Here is a 22,773-nt window from a genome sequence, read left to right on the forward strand (position 1 = left end):
ATGGACCAGCAGGATAAATCCTCCTCACCCAATAATAGTGGTACGTACATTTTCAACTTACTACATCACAGCCCCCACAGGACAACTTTTTTTTAATATTTTCTGAAGAGAACTGTAATCCTGTTTTTTTGTGTGAGGTCTTCATCAATAAATATCAGTACTTAGACATCATATGAAGATGATTCAATTAATGTTAATGTAAAGAATGTCTAGGTTGCTTCTTTGGGATATATATTGGGGAAGGGGTATACATTGATAATAGCTGTTGCTCTAGTGTCCAAAAAGTGAGTTCTGGGCTCAAGGGATTAGCCACTCTGGCCCATATGCTATCCACTTTTTCTTCTAGGTGATGATATACAGTATATTGCTAAATTTACAAAAAAAAATTCCATTATATATTCTTTATTCAGTGTTATTTTATTAATCTGACTTCTGACTCCCAAGAGGGCTGAAGGCTTATGTATACTGTACTTAATAGTCAGTAACAGGCGGTGGCCATGCTTAATGTAGAAGCAAGCTAGATCTGCTAGGACTGGAAAAGTCACACTAGATCTGCTAGAACTTGATGTGCTAGGACTTGCAAGTATTACAGCATAGAACTGAAAATGATCACTTCTCACCCTGTTAACTGCCACTATAACTTACATACTGTCCTTGATTTGTAATATATATACGGTCTGTCCTTGTATTGGTTTGTTTGTGTCTGTTAAGCAATTGCCTAGTCACATTCCTTGTAAGTACAACCTTATTCCCTGGAGTCTTTGTATTCACTATACTATTTTTAAAGTAGTGATCAGAGCCTCTTTATTATGTAATAACACCATGTAAGCAATATATATTCAGTACAAGAGCTTTCACAAGAGCTTGCACTCAGAAACATCCACACATCTTTCCTTTTAGAGGAGCCAATCCTCTATTAAAACTTGTGGACATTTTTCAGTGAGAGAGTGATAATGTCCTCTGGCTGCATTACTGATCATCCAGGTCACATTAAGAGCCCCTTTCACCAGCAGTTTGCAATCTGATTTTGATCACATCGCAAAATTCTAGTTTCTGCCTAAACTAATGGAAACTGTGCGGGAATGTTGCTATGAGTGCGATTAATTTATGTACCAATTTTGGCCAATTCCAAACATTGGTCATACTGCAATTCATGTCAGTTTGCGCTCCTGTACTAAATATGGAAGTGCAGGCAAATCTCAAAGCAATCATGGTTCCAATTGTTTTCTTGCGCATTCTTTTTTTCTCCTGCCGTGTACACCTTTCGAATTGCACGAGAATCACCACGAAAACATGGCAGTCAGTACGTGGGAAATTACTATCACAGTGACAAATGGCCCTAAAGTTTAAATATCGTGTTACTAACTTCAAATAGCCCATTGGGTTTCAGAGAATTATAGCAAAAATGTTATAATGAATTTGATTGGCTATTTTAATTGTAAACAAAGTGAGCCTTTTTCCATATAGTATCAGACGCGTTGTGTCTCCTTGAATGCTTATTTTTAACACACAATTCACAACCTGAGAAGTCTGAGAAACAAATAATGTTTGTAGATGTTGAATAATCTTTCAGAAAGCTCAATTTAATATTTTCTTTTATTTCAGCACTCTTGGTTAAAATTCATTCTTTTGTTAGAGAACATTCTGCGCCATCTACAGAAGAGAGGAAAAAATATAACCGTGAATTTGCAGTTTCCACCTCATTTCACGGTTTACATAACCTGGTAACCAGCAACACTGGGACAGTTGGCCACATCCGCCGAGTTCTCTGGAGCGTTGTTGTACTGGTTTGTGTCTGTGCAGCATCAACACAGGTATTCTCACGCATTTCCAATTACTTCAGCAGGCCAACAACGACATCAGTAATCATCCAGTCAGTTGACAGGATTGAATTTCCTTCTGTCACATTTTGTAACTTAAACAGGTACATATTGCTTTTTTTTATATGCTGTGATATGACTTACCTTCTTCATTATTTCCAAACATATAATTTGTATGCACTATCTCTTGTTCAGCCAATTGTTATAAGTCTTAAAAGGAACTCGAGGAGAGAGACATATGGAGGCTGCCATATTTATTTATTTTTAAACAATACCAGTTGTCTGGCAGTCCTGCTGATCTTTCTGGTCAGTAGTGTCTAAATCACACACCTGCAACAAGCGTGTAGTTAATCTTGTTAGATTTTTGTCAGAAACATTTGATCAGCATAGGGTCAGAGGCTATGGCTAAAAGTGACTAAAAAGTATTAGAAACAGTAGATCAGCAGGACAACCAGGCAATGTGCTTTAATAAATATGACAGCCCATATATGTCTCTTACCTTGTGTTCCCTTTAACTGACTATGCTTTCACCAGTAACTTGCTAAAGCAATCTTCACCCTGCTACACTCACTTTGCCAGAAAATATACTATATTATTGTGCCTTGATTGGTCAGGTATCAGCATTTACAACACTCAAGAAAATACATTCTGTTAGTCACAAGTATTTGGTATGATCATGGATGCCTATGGTATGATCATGGACGCTGTAATAAATTATTACTATTAACAGGCCTGCTGATCCTGGCACTGGTGTAAGATGCAAACTCCTCCCTGGCATGGAGTATAAGTAGTCACTGTTTTTTTACCAGAGTGTATCTGAAGGGTCAGTAGGCCACTACTCCTAATTTGCTGCAAGTGAGTACCAGGTAACGACCAATAGGGCTACCCACTAGAAACAAGAATAGGTGGACAAACCATGCAGTGTGGAAATTGCAAGGGAAAATAAAGTCAAGGTCACAGGACAAGGTCAGGACTAATGGCAGGTAGAGCAGGGTTGAGGTCATAGGCTAAGGTCAAAACTGGTCACTGGAGAGGTCAGGACTGGTTAGTTTGCAGACGCAGGTCAAGGTCAGGGCTGGCAGAGCAGGGTCAAAGTCATAAGCCAAGGGCAGCACTGCAGGCTGACACAGAGTAAAGCTCACAACCTAAGGTTACCTTAAAGGACAGTATGAAGAGTGAGTTTCAACCAACATCAATCACCACAAACCAATACAACATCCATTACTCCAAACATGACTCAGAGTGGTTTGAAAACTAAGGATTTGTAGAGAAAGCAGACAAGAGTCTGCAAATCAAAGCACTCAATGAGTCATGGATTTTATAAAAAGTATAAAGCTTTTATTTAACACATTTAAAAATTCAATTGAAAACACATGGAAAAGACCCCATAATAAAAGGCAGTTGTTAAAGCACGGTCTGCTAGGTCACACCGCTCACTATCCAGTTGCTGTGGTATTAAATACTGGTATCAAAACCATCATATGTAGAGGCTGGGTTAGCACTTCAAATGGCTGTGTCCATTTAGTGGCCTGATATATTGAGAATGGACCCAAGTTGTTTCTTGGTGGTAATATACAATATTCTGATGATAGACTTCACGGTAGGGTGCAGTAACATGTAGTCAAGTTTGCACAGTATTCTCAAAGGTTGAAAGGTGTTGGTAACAATTTGCTTAATATATATTGCTCAGTCTGTATTGTAGTGATGCCCACTCGCAGCATCCACACTGCAAACAGTAAGTCTGTACAACAGTAAATCCGCTCAATTTAGATGTCCAATCGCAACATCTTCATGGGTCCAAACCAGCACAGTCCCATAATGCAGAAATAAATAGTAAAGTTACAGTTAAAGTATAGTTACCACAGCGTTGGTACAGGCCTGTACTAGTGAAGAAGCTTCCTCTATGGAGCTATGATGGTGGAGTGTCCAGATCATCGAGAGGGACCAGCAGAGCTAAGTGGTGTAGGAGCAGTGGAGATGGGATGATAGCCGACCGGTTTCGCCGGGATACCCGGCTCTTCAGGGCGCCTAGCCGTGCAGAAGCTGCCTGTGGGTGCAGCGGTGTCGCCCCACGCCATAAATGCGTTTGCGGAAGTGTGTCTGCCGCGCTCCACTAAGGGGCGCGGTCTCTGCGCTCCACGTAGCTTGGACCAATTATGGAAGTGACGTGGGCGGCGCATGCCCAGAGCCCGACCCAGGTCTCCGCATCAGGTAAGCGCCGACAATAAGAGGCAGGGGGCGGATGCCAGGGCACAAACCACATCCCCCAGCACCTTTGTCGGCGCCCCTGTGTAGCCGCTCCCACCACCGCACCACGCATAGAGACTAGGGAATAGGAAAGGGAGAAAAGGAGAAGGGGGGAGGGGAAAGTAAATCTCCACGCGTTTAGGTCAAGGGAGGGAGCACGGCCACACAACCAAGCTTAAGGTGAAACACCGCTGCAAATAAAGTTTTAATAATAAATATTACTATAGCAGCTTACTTAGCTATAGCTTACCTTAAAGGACAACTGTAACAAGAGGGATATGGAGACTGCCATATTTATTTCCTGCTACATAATGCCAGTTACTTGGCATCCTGCTGATCTATTTGGCTGCACTAGTGTCTGAATAACCAAAGAGACAAGCATGCAGCTAATCTTGACAGATCTGACAAAAATGTCAGAAACACCTGATCTGCTGCATGCTTTTTCAGGGTCAATGGGTAAAAGTATTAAAGACTAGTGCCTACCTGCAAAAGAGTGCAAGCCCCACTTGTGGCTTCGAATACACACCGAGCATACACATGACCTGTCTACCACTAGAGGAGGATGTTGGTTTCCATTAACAGCTTGCATGCAACCTATTAAGTACTCGTCCCTCCCACTGCGAAGAAGTCAATCCTCCATGGGAGGGGCCTAACACTAACTAAATCCTAACCTATGTATATGCATAGCCTGGGTGCGGCTAATCAAATAAAATCGAAAATTGAAAATTGCGCAAAAGGTGGATCAGCGCAACACCAGGCCGCCTCTGAATGGCCTCCATCAGAGATGCGCTGAGCCCCCCCAGGAACTACAAACGCACCTTGAACCCAAACAGAAGCTCTGCATATACACCAAAAGCATGGCTGTTAAGTGGGAGCAGCTGACCAAAAACGAATTACATTAGTACATAGCAAGGAAATGAGCAGCGCTACTTAAAGACAGACTAGTGCCTACCTGCAAAAGAGTGCAAGCCCCACTTGTGGGGTCGAATACACACCGAGCATACACATGACCTGTCTACCACTAGAGGAGGATGTTGGTTTCCATTAACAGCTTGCATGCAACCTATTAAGTACTCGTCCCTCCCACTGCGAAGAAGTCAATCCTCCATGGGAGGGGCCTAACACTAACTAAATCCTAACCTATGTATATGCATAGCCTGGGTGCGGCTAATCAAATAAAATCGAAAATTGAAAATTGCGCAAAAGGTGGATCAGCGCAACACCAGGCCGCCTCTGAATGGCCTCCATCAGAGATGCGCTGAGCCCCCCCAGGAACTACAAACGCACCTTGAACCCAAACAGAAGCTCTGCATATACACCAAAAGCATGGCTGTTAAGTATATGTATATGCAGAGCTTCTGTTTGGGTTCAAGGTGCGTTTGTAGTTCCTGGGGGGGCTCAGCGCATCTCTGATGGAGGCCATTCAGAGGCGGCCTGGTGTTGCGCTGATCCACCTTTTGTGCAATTTTCAATTTTCGATTTTATTTCATTAGCCGCACCCAGGCTATGCATATACATAGGTTAGGATTTAGTTAGTGTTAGGCCCCTCCCATGGAGGATTGACTTCTTCGCAGTGGGAGGGACGAGTACTTAATAGGTTGCATGCAAGCTGTTAATGGAAACCAACATCCTCCTCTAGTGGTAGACAGGTCATGTGTATGCTCGGTGTGTATTCGACCCCACACGTGGGGCTTGCACTCTTTTGCAGGTAGGCACTAGTCTGTTTTTAAGTAGCGCTGCTCATTTCCTTGCTATGTACTAATGTAATTCGTTTTTGGTCAGCTGCTCCCACTTAACAGCCATGCTTTTGGTGTATATGCAGAGCTTCTGTTTGGGTTCAAGGTGCGTTTGTAGTTCCTGGGGGGGCTCAGCGCATCTCTGATGGAGGCCATTCAGAGGCGGCCTGGTGTTGCGCTGATCCACCTTTTGCGCAATTTAAAAGTATTAAAGGCAGAGGATCAGCAGGATAGCTGCCTAGCATTGCTTAAAAGGAAATAAATATGGAAGCCTCCATATCTCTCTCATTACAGTTGTCCTTTAATGGATACTGAAAAAGCAGGGTCAAAGTCACAACCTAAGGGCAGGGCTAGTAAGACATAATCAGGGTCATCAGCTGAAACTCAAGACTAATACTTTAGACTAAAGAAGGCCCTTGTAAACCACTGTATTTGTAAGTTGGATGGAGCTTATATATAACTTGGACTGTGGTATTTTTTTATGTAAATTTTGTAGACATAAATAAAAAGATATACATATAAAAATAAAAAAAGAAGGCCCTGAGAGCCCTAATAGAGGTTAATGAGGTGGAGACAGAAGGAAAAGAGATACATGAGACGGGCAGCAGAGTTCAGTAAGGATTGAAGAGGTGCCAGTCTGATGTTTGGTAGGCCACAGAGTAGGCTGTTTCAGTAGTTGAGACAGGAAATTATTATGACATGCACACACACACTTCAATAAGCTCTTGTGTGAAGAAGGGACTCAGTTGGGAAATAATTTTGAAATGGAAGTATCAGGAGGTAGTTGATGAGGAAATATGTGGTTTAAATGATAGCTCAGCCTCAAAACAGACTATTCAGTCTAAAATACACGTTGTATGTATCCCCTTCTCATAAAAAGTTATAATGACTTGCCCGGTCTTTCCTCTCCAGCTTATTGCCCAAACTCCATGTGTGCTGGCTTCTGGTGTGTAGCCCCGCCCCTTGCAGACGAAGGCCATGGAATTCTGTATGTGAATTTGAAAAGGCTACGGAAAAGTGCCACAGCATATCTCTACATGAATGTGCCATCCTTCCAAAATATATTTGAATATATAAGATATAGGTATTCAGCTTCATAGCCAGATGTCACCCACATAATACATCACTTCTGCACATCTAATGCATATACAAAACCTAATTAATGACTTAATATATCCAGGCATACATCCAGAATAGCTGGTTTAAAGCAGACCTAAAACCTATCAATTCTAGTCATATAAACCAGATTGAAGATAGCCGTTTCAGGTTTTTTGGCTTGCATCAATTCATTTATGGAGGTGAAAATGATGGTGTCACAGAGAATTTGATTACATTATAGAAAACCAGAACCACTAAGATTGTTGTGGAAAGCCCAATAGAACCCTGAACGTCCCTACCCAGAAGCCACTTAAGTGAAAAAGTGCTTGCCTCCATCTCAGCCAAAGATTGTCTAAAGTGTGTACAAGGTTTTACATTATAGTCAATACACTAGTCCAATATAACACAGTAGTTTTCATTTTAAACCATACACTTCACACACCCATACTGAAATAACGTTTTTCATCTTTTGCATCTTTGTAGGTTCCAGACCAGTGCAGTGAACAATCTCAGCATCGCTCTCTTCATGTGGAACCTCGTATCCACGGTGCTGCATTTTTCAAATACAGAAAAAAATCCCGAAGATATGCAAGAGATAAATGATTTTCTTCAGCTTAACCAAAATTTCAGCATCAAAGACTTTACTAGAAATAATGGATTTTACATCAATAACAGCACACTGTTAAAATGTGATTTCTTTGGAAGTCCATGTTATCCGGAGGTAAGTTCATCTTTTTCACTGAACGATGATTAGGAACAAAGAACACCTTGTAAATGCTTAAAGTATCCCTGAGGGCCCTTTTCCACTAGCAATCGCTAGCGTTCACGCTGAACGCTAGCGATTGCGATTCAGCAAAAGAAAAAAATTCCCGCCGATTTCCCGACGTTTGGGATCGCGATTTTGCTATGCTATGCAATGCATAGCAAAATCGCGGCAAAAATTGTTCCACGGCGCAATCGCAATCAAGTAAAAAAATGAATCACGGTAGTGGAAATTACCTACCGCGATTCCTATGTTAAAAAGCAAACCATAGCGATTGTAAAATCACTAGCGGTTTGCGGTTTTGCGATTAAGCAATCGCAAGCGCTGTAGTGGAAAAGGGCCCTGAGGTTATATCAAAATAAAGAAATAGATATGGTACTTACTTCAGTAGAAGGAAGCCTGTGAATAATCAAATACAGTACAGATCAAGTAGACAGACTTATACATACGAAGACAGCAAGATTCATACATACTGATTCATACAAATAAACAACAGAAGAAAAACTTTATCTGTTTATTTGCTTTTATTAAATGCAGATTACAGCTTTATATAGGATTTTTATAACCAGGTGTTGATTTCATAACCCAAAAAAGGAGTAAGAGAAGGTGATGCAATAGGATCCTAAAAAAATAGAAAAATCTAATGTTATGCACTTTTCATGCTCAAAGGCATGCCAGACAATCCATCTAACCCCACAAACCTAAAATGAATTAAAATAAATGGATACTGGGCAAGGGCAAGGTCATACTGCCACCCACTCAAACATTTCACATTATATTTTTAATGTCCAGCTATTATGGCCAAATCTCCATAGAGATGGCCAGTTTGTCTGGATTTGAACATGAAAGTATATTAAAATACTTGCCACAAAGCCCATTTAATAACGGGCTGGCGCTGCCGTGCACAGCCTCATGCTGCGGACATCTGTGACTACACATGCGCATGTGTCTGCGACCTGCACATGCACATGACCCGCACGTGCCCATTGGCGCACACCTCCACCCGCTTGGGTAATGTATAGTCTCACCTGCACCCAATCATGTCTCCGTCCATCCTTGTCAGTTCCAGTCGGCTGCATACTACTTCCTGTTCTGCTGCATGTGGCGTGATTACACCGGACATGCAGAGAGCAGCCGACTGGAACTGACGAGGATGGACAAAGAAACAATCAGGTGCAGGTGAGACTATATATCACTGAAGCCTAGCGACACCAAGCTGCAACAGGAGGGAGACCCATGAAAAGGGAGTGAGGGGGGAGTGAGTCAGGCTCCCATGTCATTAAGTAAATTCTGCTGACCTGAGAAGAGGTAGAGATAATGCTACTTGTGTCAATGTGTCGTCGTTCACCCCCCCCCCCCCATAGCTGCACTCTGCAAAAATAGTTATGTATATCCTGCAGAAGGAACATTTTAATTGGTGAAAATGTTGATATCAATATTTGGTATGAACTCTATGGAGAATATAAATGAATCCTACAAAATCCTCATCACCACTTTTTTAAAATGTGGGAAAGAAATTGTTACCTTGCTATCAGGATTTCAGAATTTGTGAATCCTGCCACAACTGTTATTTGAAAGTAGCAGTAAGCATACCGATGACTTTCCTTGTCACTGCTCATTCCTATTTATTTAAAGTGGTGTCCTGCTGCAAAAGTGGCAAACAGTATTTAAAGTCTACCTGAAGGGGGGAAAAGGTGCCCCTAGGAGGTACTTACCTCAGGAGAGGAAAGCCTCCGGGTCCTAAAAAGGTCTCCTCCTCCCTCCTCACTAGAGGTGATCCAGCCCCTTCCACTGAGGGGATGACTGCTCATGAACCCCCAGATGCTGATGTTAATGATGCTGTGGGTGTATTTTCTTACTATCTCACTGGTCAACAAGGTCAAACGGTGCCTTAAAATTAATCTCTGATTTGCATTGATAGATTTAAATGTTTCCTTACTCATATATTTTTTTTTCTTTAAGGACTTTGAACATATTTTCACTGAATATGGGAACTGCTATACTTTTAATCAAAATACACCTGGGTTAAACAAAAGGGTTAGTACTTCAGGAAAAGGACTAAGTGTGCTATTTGATATAAAACAGGTATGTATTTAAATTAACAGTTCGTGACAAGTATGCTTCACTACAACTGTTCACGTCTGGTACCACACAGCATGCCTCTGCACTGTCAGTGCGCTGATGTGAACATACTATTACAATATAATGACATTGTGTTAGTAAAGTGATTATGTTGCCTGACTCAATGCACTGCTACACCCCAGTGTGAATGTGGTCTAAGGGTGTAAAGTTAAAAAGAAAGGTGAGGGTCATCCGTAAACTGTACGGAAGGTGGTGGTATGTACTGTTGGTCAAATAGCTCTGTGTTCAATTCGCCAGCCAGTCAATCAAACAGGCCGATATTGCTCAGGATGCTGGCAACCTAACCTGAATTGCATTGAAATCAATGGTGCTGACATTCACGGTAAATTGCAAAGCCCCACATGCTAGAATCACCAAATTTAAAGGGTTTTAAAACCATTGTTTCTTTGATTTTTTAAAATTGTTTTTCTCAAAAACTACAAAAGAAACCTTGTTCCTACACTGTTCTTCTTAACATACATAGTAAATTTGGTAATTCTAGCATGTAAAGGATGTAAAGCTTTGCTATTTAACCACAAATATCGGCACTGTTGACATTAATGCAATTTGTTGAATTTGGACAGTGAAATACAGCTATTTTTTCGGTCAACCCAACACAAATTCGAACAGCCATATTAAGGTCGACTATAGCAATGATCCCAATTTGAACAGCAGCCCTAGTTATACAGTATGTGCCCTTATGTGTACTAGAGGTTGACACAGATGCCAGACTGATTTTTGTTAATTACAATATATTTTGATTATCCACACTTTGAAAAGGTATAGAAACTAATGCAGACAGAATCTGACCTAGGTATATATATATAGCTAGCCAACCTATTTACAGTCCTAGAACTGAATCAGCACAGATCAATGATAACATTTGCTAAATAAACAAAGATGTATAAAACACCTACCGTATTTTTCGGACTATAAGTCGCTCCGGACTATAAGACGCACCCAAGTTTAGAACATAAAAATCATAGAAAAAAAAATATTATACTAAACCTGGTGCGTCCATGGTCCAGGAGCATCTTGTATATGTTCTGCCCCAATTATTGTCCCCCTTGGGCCTTCCTTGTACATCTTGTGTCCTCATTTCCTCCTGTATCCCCATGGCCTCATCTGCTGTCCCCATTCTCTCTGGGGTACACTGCCCCCCCCCCTCTGGTGTCTGCTGTCCCCTGCCCATCATCCCCTCTGATGTCTGCTGTCCCCCCTCCTCTGGTGTCTGCTGTCCCCTGCCCATCATCCCCTCTGGTGTCTGCTGCCCCCCCTCTGGTGTCTGCTGTCCCCTGCCCATTATTCTTTCTGGGGTACACTGCCCCCCCCTCTGGTGTCTGCTGTCCCCTGCCCATCATTCCCTCTGGTGTCTGCTGTCGTCCCCCCCCCCTCTGGTGTCTGCTGTCCCCTGCCCATCATCCCCTCTGGGGTACACTGCCCCCCCCCCTCCCCCCCTCTGGTGTCTGCTGTCCACTGACCATCATCCCCTCTGGTGTTCGCTGCCCCCCCCCCCTTTGATATCCCTGTCCCCTGCCCATCATCCCCTGTGGTGTACACTGTCCCCCTCCCCCCTTTCTGGTATCGCTGTCACCCATCCCCTTGACCCCTCTGCTGTAATCTGTCCCTTTAAAATAGATGCAGAGAGCGCTGCAGATTACTAAGTATCGGTATATACACACCGAGGGAAGGGGCCACACATCTTCCGAGAGCGCTGCAGATTACTAAGTATCGGTATATACACACCGAGGGAAGGGGCCACACATCTTCACGTATCCCTCCTCCACTCCGGTGTCCTTTACCTCCCGATGGAGAACGCTGCAGGTTACCAGCAAGTTTTTTCAGAACACGGGAAGGAGCCACACAGCTTCGGAACGCAATGCCCAATCAGGCAGGGGGCGCTGCGCAAGACGTCCAATCACAGACTTCCCGATAGTCTGGAGGGCGGGACAAAGGCTCTACCAGCCGGGCTGGTGATTGGGAGGAAGAAGTGAGCAGAGAGGGCTGTGATTGGCTGTCTCGGGCAGCGCCCCCTGCCTGATTGGGCATTGCATCCCGAAGCTGTGTGGCTCCCTCCCGTGTCCTGAAAAAACTTGCCGGTAACCTGCAGCGATCTCCAGCGGGGGGTAAAGGACACCGGAGTGTAGGAGGGATATGTGAAGATGTGTGGCCCCTTCCCTCGGTGTGTATATACCGATACTTAGTAATCTGCAGCGCTCTCTGCATCTGTGTTAAAAGGACAGATGACAGCAGAGGGGTCACGGGGATGGGTGACAGCGATACCAGAGAGGGGGGAGGGGGACAGTGTACACCAGAGGGGATGGGCAGGGGACAGGGATATCAAAGGGGGGGGGGGACAGCAGACACCAGAGGGGACAAGAGGAAGGATCGTGGCAGTCACAAAATTTAGTATTCGGACTATAAGACGCACCAACTTTTACCCCCCACCTTTGGGCGAGAAAAAGTGCGTCTTATAATCCGAAAAATACGGTACTTCACAATATTAATAGCAATATAAAAATATGAATCTGGCCTTCATGTAACACACTGGACTGCACCAGATGGTCCTCTTTAGATGGGACATCTCCTTCACACAATGGGCTTGATTCACTAAACCGTTATAACTCATATCATGACCATTTTCGTGCGCATTTTCGCGTTTGCCCGCGATTGCGCATTATCACGATCACGTGTAAATGCGAAAATGCGCGCAAAAACGGCAGTGATATCAGTTATCATGATTTAGTGAATCAAGCCCAATCAGTGTAATGGTGCCCATACATGGTACAATTTTTTTAATTCAATCTTACCATTTCTATGTAGTATAAGGGTAAATTAAGTGAATATACTGAAAGGATAATTTAGGCAGTTCCCTTATATTACATGGAAATGGTAAGATTGGATGAAAAAAATTGTACTATGTATGGGTACCATAAGGGGCATGTCTGGCAAATGTTTTCCCCAAAAAGTGGTGCTTGCCTGGGGATCACCTCCCTGCTGCCACTGCTTGCCTGGGGATAACCTCCCTGCTGCCACTGCTTGCCTGGGGATCACCTCCCTGCTGCCACTGCTTGCCTGGGGATCACCTCCCTGCTGCCACTGCTTGCCTGGGGATCACCTCCCTGCTGCCACTGCTTGCCTGGGGATCACCTCCCTGCTGCCACTGCTTGCCTGGGGATCACCTCCCTGCTGCCACTGCTTGCCTGGGGATCACCTCCCTGCTGCCACTGCTTGCCTGGGGATCACCTCCCTGCTGCCACTGCTTGCCTGGGGATCACCTCCCTGCTGCCACTGCTTGCCTGGGGATCACCTCCCTGCTGCCACTGCTTGCTTGGGGATCACCTCCCTGCTGCCACTGCTTGCCTGGGGATCACCTCCCTGCTGCCACTGCTTGCCTGGGGATCACCTCCCTGCTGCCACTGCTTGCCTGGGGATCACCTCCCTGCTGCCACTGCTTGCCTGGGGATCACCTCCCTGCTGCCACTGCTTGCCTGGGGATCTCCTCCCTGCTGCCACTGCCAACTGTTTTAAAAAACAGTGACATCATCTCTAAATAGGTAACATTCTGCTAAATAAATGTGTTTTTTGTGGAATGTCCTTTTATTTTAATATGAATAGCTTGCTGTATTCTTCTTCAGTCTTCATAACATTTCCAGATATGTGAGGCTTATGGCGTTTCTAAGAAAGTTTCTCCTTGTTGCCTGTTATTAATCTTGAGTACAATAAAGCATTTGTTTTCTTGTATTGACAACAATACAATAATGACTATCATTTTTTTTATATCAGACTCAGTTCACAGATGAACCTTCACTGGGCTTTATGGATGCTGGAATAACGTTTGTGATTCACTCACCCAATGTGCCTCCACGGTTTGACGGCCTGGGCTTGCACAGCCCGGTGGGGATGCACGCCCATGCCTCCATAAGACTCTTCAAGGTAATGACATGTTTAATAGATGGCCAAATAAAAGCAGTGGCATTGCTGCTGACTGACTGTTTACCATTGCAAATATATAATCCAGGTACACCCTTCACACAGGAAGAGCACAAATAAAAGGCTTTCTAAGTAGCCCCTCAGAGTTGTCTCCAATTAAATGTGCATATTTAATGCAGTGTGTTAAGAATAAGGCATGCCAGACGACACTGCTTGATCTCAGCGGGCTACAAAGCCAGCAAATGTCAGTTCCAATTATTAGCATAAGTTTGAAGAATATACTAATGAGGTTTAGGCATTCAGATATGTTCAAATATTACTTAACTGCCATTAAATTCAGCAGTACTTGCTTTTTCAGAGCAGGCGTGAGAAATGGCTTCTGCAACTTATGTTGCATTTGTATTGAAACATCTACTCAACGATCAATGTGTACCTCAGTTATCCGTAGTGTGGAAAAGGGTTAGAACTTTTTTTTTGAGCTGTTATCTTTGTCCCCATCTAAGATAATTTTTTTTCATTTCTTTTCTTGATAAGAAGTGGGTAAATCTCTTCCATGGGGACAAAGAGATCAGCAAATAAATCCTTGATTTTTATTGTCGAATGGGGCAGAGCTAGCATTTTCTTCAGGTTTTATTGCTATACTAGCTGGTGGTGCAAGCAAGTCTGCACGGGGCAGTAGTGTGCATGCCATCTCTATGGACATCATGTGCGCCTTATTGCATGCCATCCCATATTGCATGGTTGGCTAATTCTATCGCACCAATAGAATTGCACAATTTGGCCAGGCAGATTGGCTCAATTGAATTGCACTATTAATCCAACCAGATTGGACCAATCAGATGGGGCAAATTGAATTGCTCACTTTTGGCTCCACCCACTTTTTTGAATCCCCAATATGTGACCACATTTTATAGATTGAGGCCATAACTGTGTGACTCAAGTTTGGTGAAATTAGCTTCAGAGCTGTACGAGTGGTAATTGTTTGAAATTTTCCAAATCAATTCTATGGGAAAAAGTGTTTTTTTTTTTCGTTTTGATGGGCTATCCCAGAGGCCTCGCTGGTGGACTCACTTGAGCACAGTTTTGGCTTGAAGATGGTCATCTTTGCCTGAAAGAGCTTGTGGCCTGTGTCTGTTGCCTGCTATTTGAATACACATGGACTGGATTTAATGAACAATTGGACTCATTTGCAACCACTTGTATCTTGCACATTATATCTAGTGAGGTTTGGTATGATTGATGGACTGTGGGTTATTGGTAACTATCTATTTGCTAGCTTACCTCCAGGATTGTCACTACAATGTTTGCATCTATAAAAAAAATTCTGAATGAAGTAAAGCTACTATTCAGTTAAAGTTTGCTTGAGTGTGCTGGTCTTTTCAAAACAAACATGCTTATGTATTATCGTATGCATTAAAAAAAAATGGTAAGCTGAGCTAAGGCATTAATAAATACAGATCTGCTTTTCAGGTAAATGAACATTATGTCAGTTGTGCACAACTGCTTGTCTGGACTATTTTTCATGTCAGTTGCCCTCCTCTGGCAGACCCACCTGTTGTTCGTGCTTGGCTCCGCCCCCAAAGGCATGGCATGGATGCTCTGCCCCCTAGAGTCGAAAAAACTGGTGCTAGCCATGCCCTCTGCCCATGAAGTTGGACAGCACTGACTTGTTGTCTGAGGAGAAAGTTTTAAAACTACAAACACTTCAACAACTTATAGAATATTTACAGTTGTAAACTGACTACTTTGCATTACTTCCGTTGCAGACAATCACACAGGAATATCCTTGGGGTGAATGTAATCCTTATTTAACCTTGTCGTACCATGAGGTGTACAGCACATATGGCTGCTTACAGGAATGCAAAGCAACATATATAAAAGACGAGTGTGGATGTTTACCATTTCTCCTCCCAGGTAACAAAAATACTTGTAACACCAAACAGTGAACTGCTAATTTTACATCCAACGTGCTGAAGTCAGAATTCCACATACGCAAACTTCTAAAGCTCAAACAAGCTTTTCTATACATAGCCGCTGTAAATTATGCTGCTGTACAACTTTACAGGCATACTTGCAAAAAGGACACAAAAACAAATGGCTAACATGACCCAAATCTCACTTGAACTATCAATCTATCGATGCCTAATCAACTCCTCCTACTGATGGCCAACCCTAACCGACCCCTCCCCACCAATGCCTAACCCTAACTGACCCCCCCCCCCCCCAATTGATTCCTAACCCTAATTAAGCCAGAGGTTAATTTGACGTGTTCCTTACTTTCATATGTTGATATGGTGAAGGAAAACCAATGATGATTGATAGGACCGTGGGTGGTTTGAATTATGAAACAATGTCTTTTGCTTATAAATTCTTTGTGGCGTCCATGACTAGGAGTATGGTAAGGGTGCGGTTAGACGCATGGTGGGGGTGTGATTAGAGGTGTGGCTGGGGAATATCTTAAAGGAAACCAGAGAGGCGTCTAACTAAGATTTTTTATTTACCTGAGGCTTCCTCCAGTCCCCTAAGCACGTCTGAGTCTCTCGACTGTCCTCCCACGGTCCTCTGTTTAACGGCAATCAGCTTCGTCAACTGGCTCAATCTTTTCAGTCAGGGTCTTCTGTGCGTATGCATGCAGAGAAGACCCCGACTGACGCAACTGAGACAGATACAGGAGCTGATTGCCGCTGATCGGAGGCACACGGGAGGACGGTGAGGGAGTCAGATGTGCTTATGGGGTTAGAAGAAGCCTCGGGTGAGTAAAAAAATTTTAGACACCATCTCTGGTACACTTTAAAGGTGTTGCTCTTTCTTATCTCAAAAGAGTTGGGAGGTATACTTATGTGACAGAGGGTTTGCTGCAGATAGTAGGGTATGGGTTTATTTTATAGTCTTTATAGTTTGACATAAAGATGACTTTAGTTGTTTATAGGAATGGTGATACTATGGCTATACTATATCTAAAACTTTTTAACATTTAACTTCCTGGCAGGTTTTGGAAAAGAATGTGACCTTCCACGGTTTTATAACTGTGTATACCCTGCGCTTAGTAAGTATTCCAGGACTTCTCAGTAACGTATATATAATGTCTGGTTTGGTAACACAAACCCCTACCTTTAACTTTCACATCACGAAATGAGACATTGTACCGATTTCTGATTGCTGTCTGTATGCAATGTGCAAACTGCATTGCTGTTAGCACTTGAATAATGTTCACCTTAGGTCATGTATGCCCGATTGGCGACTATTAATCATCTCATGTATGAAAGCATTAACTTTTCAGAGCTGACCTCATTGCCAGAGACTGTCTGTGTTAGATGACACGTGGGCACCAATCTCTGAGAATAGACACAGCTTTTACACGCTGCTCAGTGGGAGACAGAGGTTTGGTCCATGCTGGGCAATCACAGCTTACAACATTGTCAACAACGAAAGTTATTGATTTTTTTTCCACCTGACTCAAAGTACTTAGTTGTTGCATCTTCTCTGCTGCTAGAAAAAAAATGAACTGTCAGAGCTGAATTAACACTAATAAAACAGTAGATAAGGGTAAGGATACGTTTTGCACACCAAATAACTTTTTTTTATCAACTCCCCCCACCCTCCAACCCCAACAACCACCACAATAAAGGGAGCAGCATAACAAATTCTCTGCTTGCTGTATTGTTGTCTAGTGCAATATCTTGTAGAGTCAGAGGACTGTCTTACGCTGTTTATAATTTACACTTTTTATCAAACATACTCGCACTAGAAACTAGCGTTAACAGTGTGTTGCATTGTGCCCGTTGCATCGCCAAAAACAGGCCTGCAGGGAACACCATGCTATTGCGCGGTGTTCCCTGTCTGGCCACCTGCCAAGCAGGAAGTGTTGTACGCTTGCCGTCACTTCTTGGTTCGGGTATGCGGGAGTATATTGTTAAAATGAAGACAACATTTTGAAATTTATTGTTTAAATGAAGAAATTCAAAAGATACCAATGGGGAAACAGAATACAAAGTTCTGAACCTGCTGGCAATTTCGGCGTGTGCCTGTTTTCCAGATTATTATTTAGAAGTTTATAGTTGTTAAATTATTGGTTTTACTGCTTACTTTGCAGATAAAATCCAAAAGTTAGACCTGTGCACTATGGGAACTTACAACTCCAGCTGCCCAGTCCCATGTGAGGAGATTGACTACCCCGCTACACTCTCCTACTCTACGTTCCCCAGTGACAAAGCAGCAGACTTCCTCTCCAGCAAACTGAGCAAAGATGCCAGATATATGAGGTAAATGTACATTACCCAGTAAAGTTCTTGTGTTGTTACCTTAGTCTAGGTATATATCTACACTCTGTTATTGACCACGGGAATAAATATCTGACACTGCTGTGACCTGAGGATTTTTTTAAGGCTGTAATTTAATATTCTGCAAACAACGGAAGCCAAAGTTACTAGTCAAGCAAGTTAATGCATAAAACATTGTTCCATCACTATGTGTTTAACTGACATAAATCACGTAGACTGTGTGACTGGCATCAGCTACCATTTGCCAAATGAGCAGTCTATTGATTTCACATGTGTAATCTGAGGGAAGCAGGCTTTCTGCAGTTGTTTTACAGATAAGGAAATAGGTGATCTTTAAAGCAAGCATTAATGTAGCATCATTAGTGGATCATATACAAAGAGCCATTGATGAACAGTGGTGTCACATATACTTGTTTATGTGAGTCAGTGCGGAGTCTGAAACTGTTCATTGTCATTAGGGGCTAGTCACAATGTGACAACAGTGGCCAGGTGTGAATTATAGCGTTAGTGCCCACTAATGACCCAATCTTTTTCGTCTAATCTTACTATTTCCATTTAATATGAGGGACTGCCTAAATTCTTCATTCAATTCATTTACTGAATTTATCTACTACATAGATGAAATTGGATGAAAATAAAATTGGATTAAAAAAAATGGATCATTAATGGTCACCTAAGATATATTGCTGGCCTTGCAACGATGGGTCCCCGGATTGAATCCCAGTCAGGTAAACATCTGCAAGGAGTTTGTATGTTCTCCCCATGTCTGTGTGGGCACTCCAGTTTCCTTTCACATCCCAAAAAGATACAGATAAGTTAATTGGCTTCCCCCTTAAAATTGGCCCAAGAGTATATATGCACTACACTACACAATACATACATAGACATATATATGCACTATGCACTACACGATACATACATAGACATATGACTATGGTAGGGACTAGATTGTGAGCCCCTCTGAGGGACTGTTAGTGACAAGACAATATATTCTGTACAGCGCTGCGTAATATGTCAGTGCTATATAAATACTAAAATAAATAAATGATAAAGCATATGTAAACAAACCTAAATACGAATTTGTAGACAATAAAAAGTCTGAAGGAATATTTGAAAAGTATTTATACACAATTATAGAGAGCTTCTAAAAATATATATGTGCATATATATGTTTTAAGGGGTACGTAAAATGATGTTACCCACAGTAGTGAGTACTTAGCTGAAGCTGTTATTAATAAAGGGTATATATTATGGTGTTGTGAGACATTCTGCTCATCATTACTCAACAACATTGGATGGTTTCTCAAGACCAACAAACGTAGGCCCCCTGCCTGTCCCTCATACAGTATATACACTTACCAGCTCACGTGGACAACACCAGTAAGCACCTGACACCTTCTCTGTCCATGACTTACACTAACTGTCCAATCTAATTTTAACAAAATGGTAATCCACAATATTTAGGCAATTAGCAAAAAGTCTTATTCACATACCTGAGATGAGGTCAAACAGTCAGAGATCACATTCGAGCCAAACCAACTCAGAATGGCTTTAGCACCAAGGCTGTTCACTCTGTGGTGGTAGTCACAGAATCCCAAAATGGCAGACCCTGGGAGGTGAGTAATTGGGGAGGGTTGAAGCATTGGGGCTACAGCATTAGGGTAGTTGGGGAGGAGAAAGTGGTTAGTTAGAAGTGGAATCATGGAAATGGGCTTTGTGGTTTTCTGTTTTTATTTTATTTCAACAACGAAACATTTTTCAAGCGCTTAAGCTTGTGTCGGTTCAGTACATAGTAATGTGTAAAGGGGGAAAAGTTATGTGATCATAAATGCCAGACTAAACAGGTGGCTTTTCAGTTTTGATTTAAACATGTCCAGGGTTGGAGCTGTCAAGAGTCTAATCCTGATATGTTTATTTTTTTCTAGGAATAATTTGGTGTATATTGACATTAAATACCAAAAGTTGAATTACAAAATAACTGAACAACAGAAGGCTTTGACATCAAGTGAACTACTATGTAAGTATGTTGTAGTTGGTGGGTGTGCTTGGCTACGGCAATTACACTGCAAAGTCTACATACATTATTGGCAGTGGCGTAGCTAAGGAGCTGTGGGCCCCGATGCAAGTTTTACATGGGGCCCCCCAAGCACTCTACACATAACAATTGATACGGTGCACTAAAACCTGCCAATGGCAACTACAGTGTCTGAGGTGCAAGAAGTGGATGGGGAACAGTTTGTTAATAATTACCACTATTCTAAGTATCTATAGAAGTGATTATTATGAGCAAAGGACCAATAGAAAGCTAATACTGTAGTTGAGGGAGGGCCCTTCAGGGCCTCTCTGGCCCAAGGGCCCCGATGCGGTCGCAATCTCTGCAACCCCTATTGCTACGCCACTGATTATTGGCCCTGTTTTTGCCACAATCACAGTTCATCCATGCAGAATATATGCATTATCTGCAGAAATTGACATGTAACCTGTTAGCAATACATACACAATCATGACCACTACCACTAGCATCAAGCTCTATCTGCACTATTATATGTGGTCACTTATCTTTACAAGACACATCTTTATCTCATTTTTTAATATATTCTAATAGTTCGGAGTATATCCATCTGATATTGTAAGATATATACCTATCCTTAGTTGGAGTAGCCTCTGCGGTATGCTTGTGCCAGCTATTACATTGATATTAAATTGTGCTTTGCTCAAATATACTGTACTTGTCCTAAGTTTTTAACATGATTAAAAGTTGAATGAAGTTTTTGTTATTACATTGGTAGACTATTTTTGGTAAATGGTCAAACATACAGACTCTGTCCACCACCACCACCATTGTATGCAACTATTGTATGTTTTTGTTTGTTTTTTTCTTAACAACCAATTAACCATGTTTTCTGTCAAAGTATAATTGATTTCCAATCAGCAGCTAATCCAATCAGTTTGATCAGATCGCTTGTAGATCTGAAGTGAATGGTGGTTCTTGTAATACCAACCATAAGGCACTTTTGAAAGGTGATAGAGGTATTTTAACTCACTTTGATTTTGCAGTTTTCTTTATATATCTAGTTAGGAAACCTGCTTGTCTCAGCACTCATCAAAATAATTAAAGGAACACTATCAATTAACATGCTTTTTTCAATTGAGATAGGAAAAGTTTGGGAAGTGCTGCTAAGTTCTGGTGTATACATTAGACTGCTTACTTCTTTATTTACTGTTATCAAATTCCTTTCACACTTCACTGATCACTGATGCGCGAACAGAGCAGGGTGACTGACCAGTGAATCATGAGGAGAGGGGGGAATCCCTCTCCTTACATCTGTTAGCCCTGTGTGTGAGAAAGTTCTCACTAGCTTAACTGCAGCTGTGTGTGTCTCTCTGAATGAGCTGTCTGCACAGAGGGCAGAGAGAATGTATCTTCTTAGTAATTGTGTGTGAAACCTGACACCTGAGGCTTTTCATATAACTCTGTAGGCTCACATGCAAAGAACAGCACTGCCTGTGTCACCTACCTCACAAGCACAGCCAATGAATTGTTCCAATACAGCTACAACCTATATACAACTAATTACAGCTTTTGCCTCTGATATTTAAAGTAGATCCGAGATAAACTTTTACTCATTGCATAATTGTGTTACTTTCATATAGTTTATATGGCATTCCTCATGCCAAATACTTTTTTTGTTTTCTTTTAATACTCTAATTCCCTATAAACTAAACAAGCCTCGCCCACAGCTTCTTTTGTGCCTTGGCACTGTAGCAAGGGCTTATGGGAGGTAAGCCTGGGCAGGAGGAGGTTATTAGCCATTGATTTCAGAGGCAGAGGGAAAAAGGGAGGAGGAGAGGGCACTGAATTTACACACAGGCAAGCTGATAGCATCTCCAGCCCTCAGCCTGTGACAATGTGACAAACAGAACATGGCTGCCCTCATTGTATCATAGGAATAAATAACCATAAACTTTAGATAAGATATATAGACATGTTACTTGTTATGGGTAGTTTTTCATCTCGGATCCGCTTTAAAAGTAGGAAAATGTTTACACAACTTCTTAGACATTATTTGTACATTTTCATTTTAAAACACTTAGTTTGATAGTGTTACTTTAAGCCTTTGTATAAAAAAATAAATTAAATTGTTTTGGGATGTAGAATATCAGCTTAAAATCTCTATATGTGATCTCTTTCAGCTAATGTTGGTGGACAACTTGGTCTCTTCTGTGGAGCAAGTATGATTACTATCATAGAAATTCTGGAGTTTCTGTTAACCTATTCCTTCTGGCTCTTTGCTTTTCTGCTTCTGAAAATACACAACATATCCCAATGGACTGACAGACAAACAGGCTACAAAGAAGAAATTCGGGAATCATAAAGACAATTTGTTCAGAGACAGTTTACTTCTAAACTAAAAATCCTTTGAAGTCACATAGCATAATAGTGTCTGCTAAAACAGAGTGGTATGTGGTAAGAGATTGAAGAAGAATAAAAAAAAATATATTGTATGTGACTACTTAGAATGAGTGAGAACAGTTTTGTGAAAATCAAAACTGTGGCCGCTGCCTCCTGTGAAAACGCTTGGCTAATGTAACTCAATGGGATGGTGACACCAGCGGTTTGAGGTTTTTAGCAAACCGCAAACGTGGCTCCTGCAGCATTTTTGCGGTTTGCAGATGCGTTTCTGCCTCAATGAAGAGTATAGGAAAGTGGAAAACCACTCTGAAAAACGCTACATTACAGCGGTTTTCCAGGCGTGTTTGTTACAGGAGCTGTG

At 42.1% G+C, this 22,773-nt stretch overlaps 1 protein-coding gene across 1 annotated transcript; it reads left to right on the top strand.

Annotated features, from left to right (window-relative positions):
- ASIC5 (acid sensing ion channel subunit family member 5) lies at nt 1-22,374 on the top strand. Its single transcript, XM_068276384.1, has 10 exons — nt 1-40; nt 1,606-1,924; nt 7,385-7,622; nt 9,627-9,749; nt 13,572-13,721; nt 15,485-15,632; nt 16,708-16,764; nt 17,812-17,980; nt 19,924-20,015; nt 22,193-22,374. The coding sequence occupies exons 1-10, from the start codon at nt 1-3 to the stop codon at nt 22,372-22,374; spliced, it is 1,518 nt and encodes a 505-aa protein (XP_068132485.1).
- The last annotated feature ends 399 nt before the right edge of the window (nt 22,375-22,773 follow it).

The sequence above is a fragment of the Hyperolius riggenbachi genome, chromosome 1, assembly GCF_040937935.1.
Source record: "Hyperolius riggenbachi isolate aHypRig1 chromosome 1, aHypRig1.pri, whole genome shotgun sequence".
Taxonomy (NCBI): Eukaryota; Metazoa; Chordata; class Amphibia; order Anura; family Hyperoliidae; genus Hyperolius; species Hyperolius riggenbachi.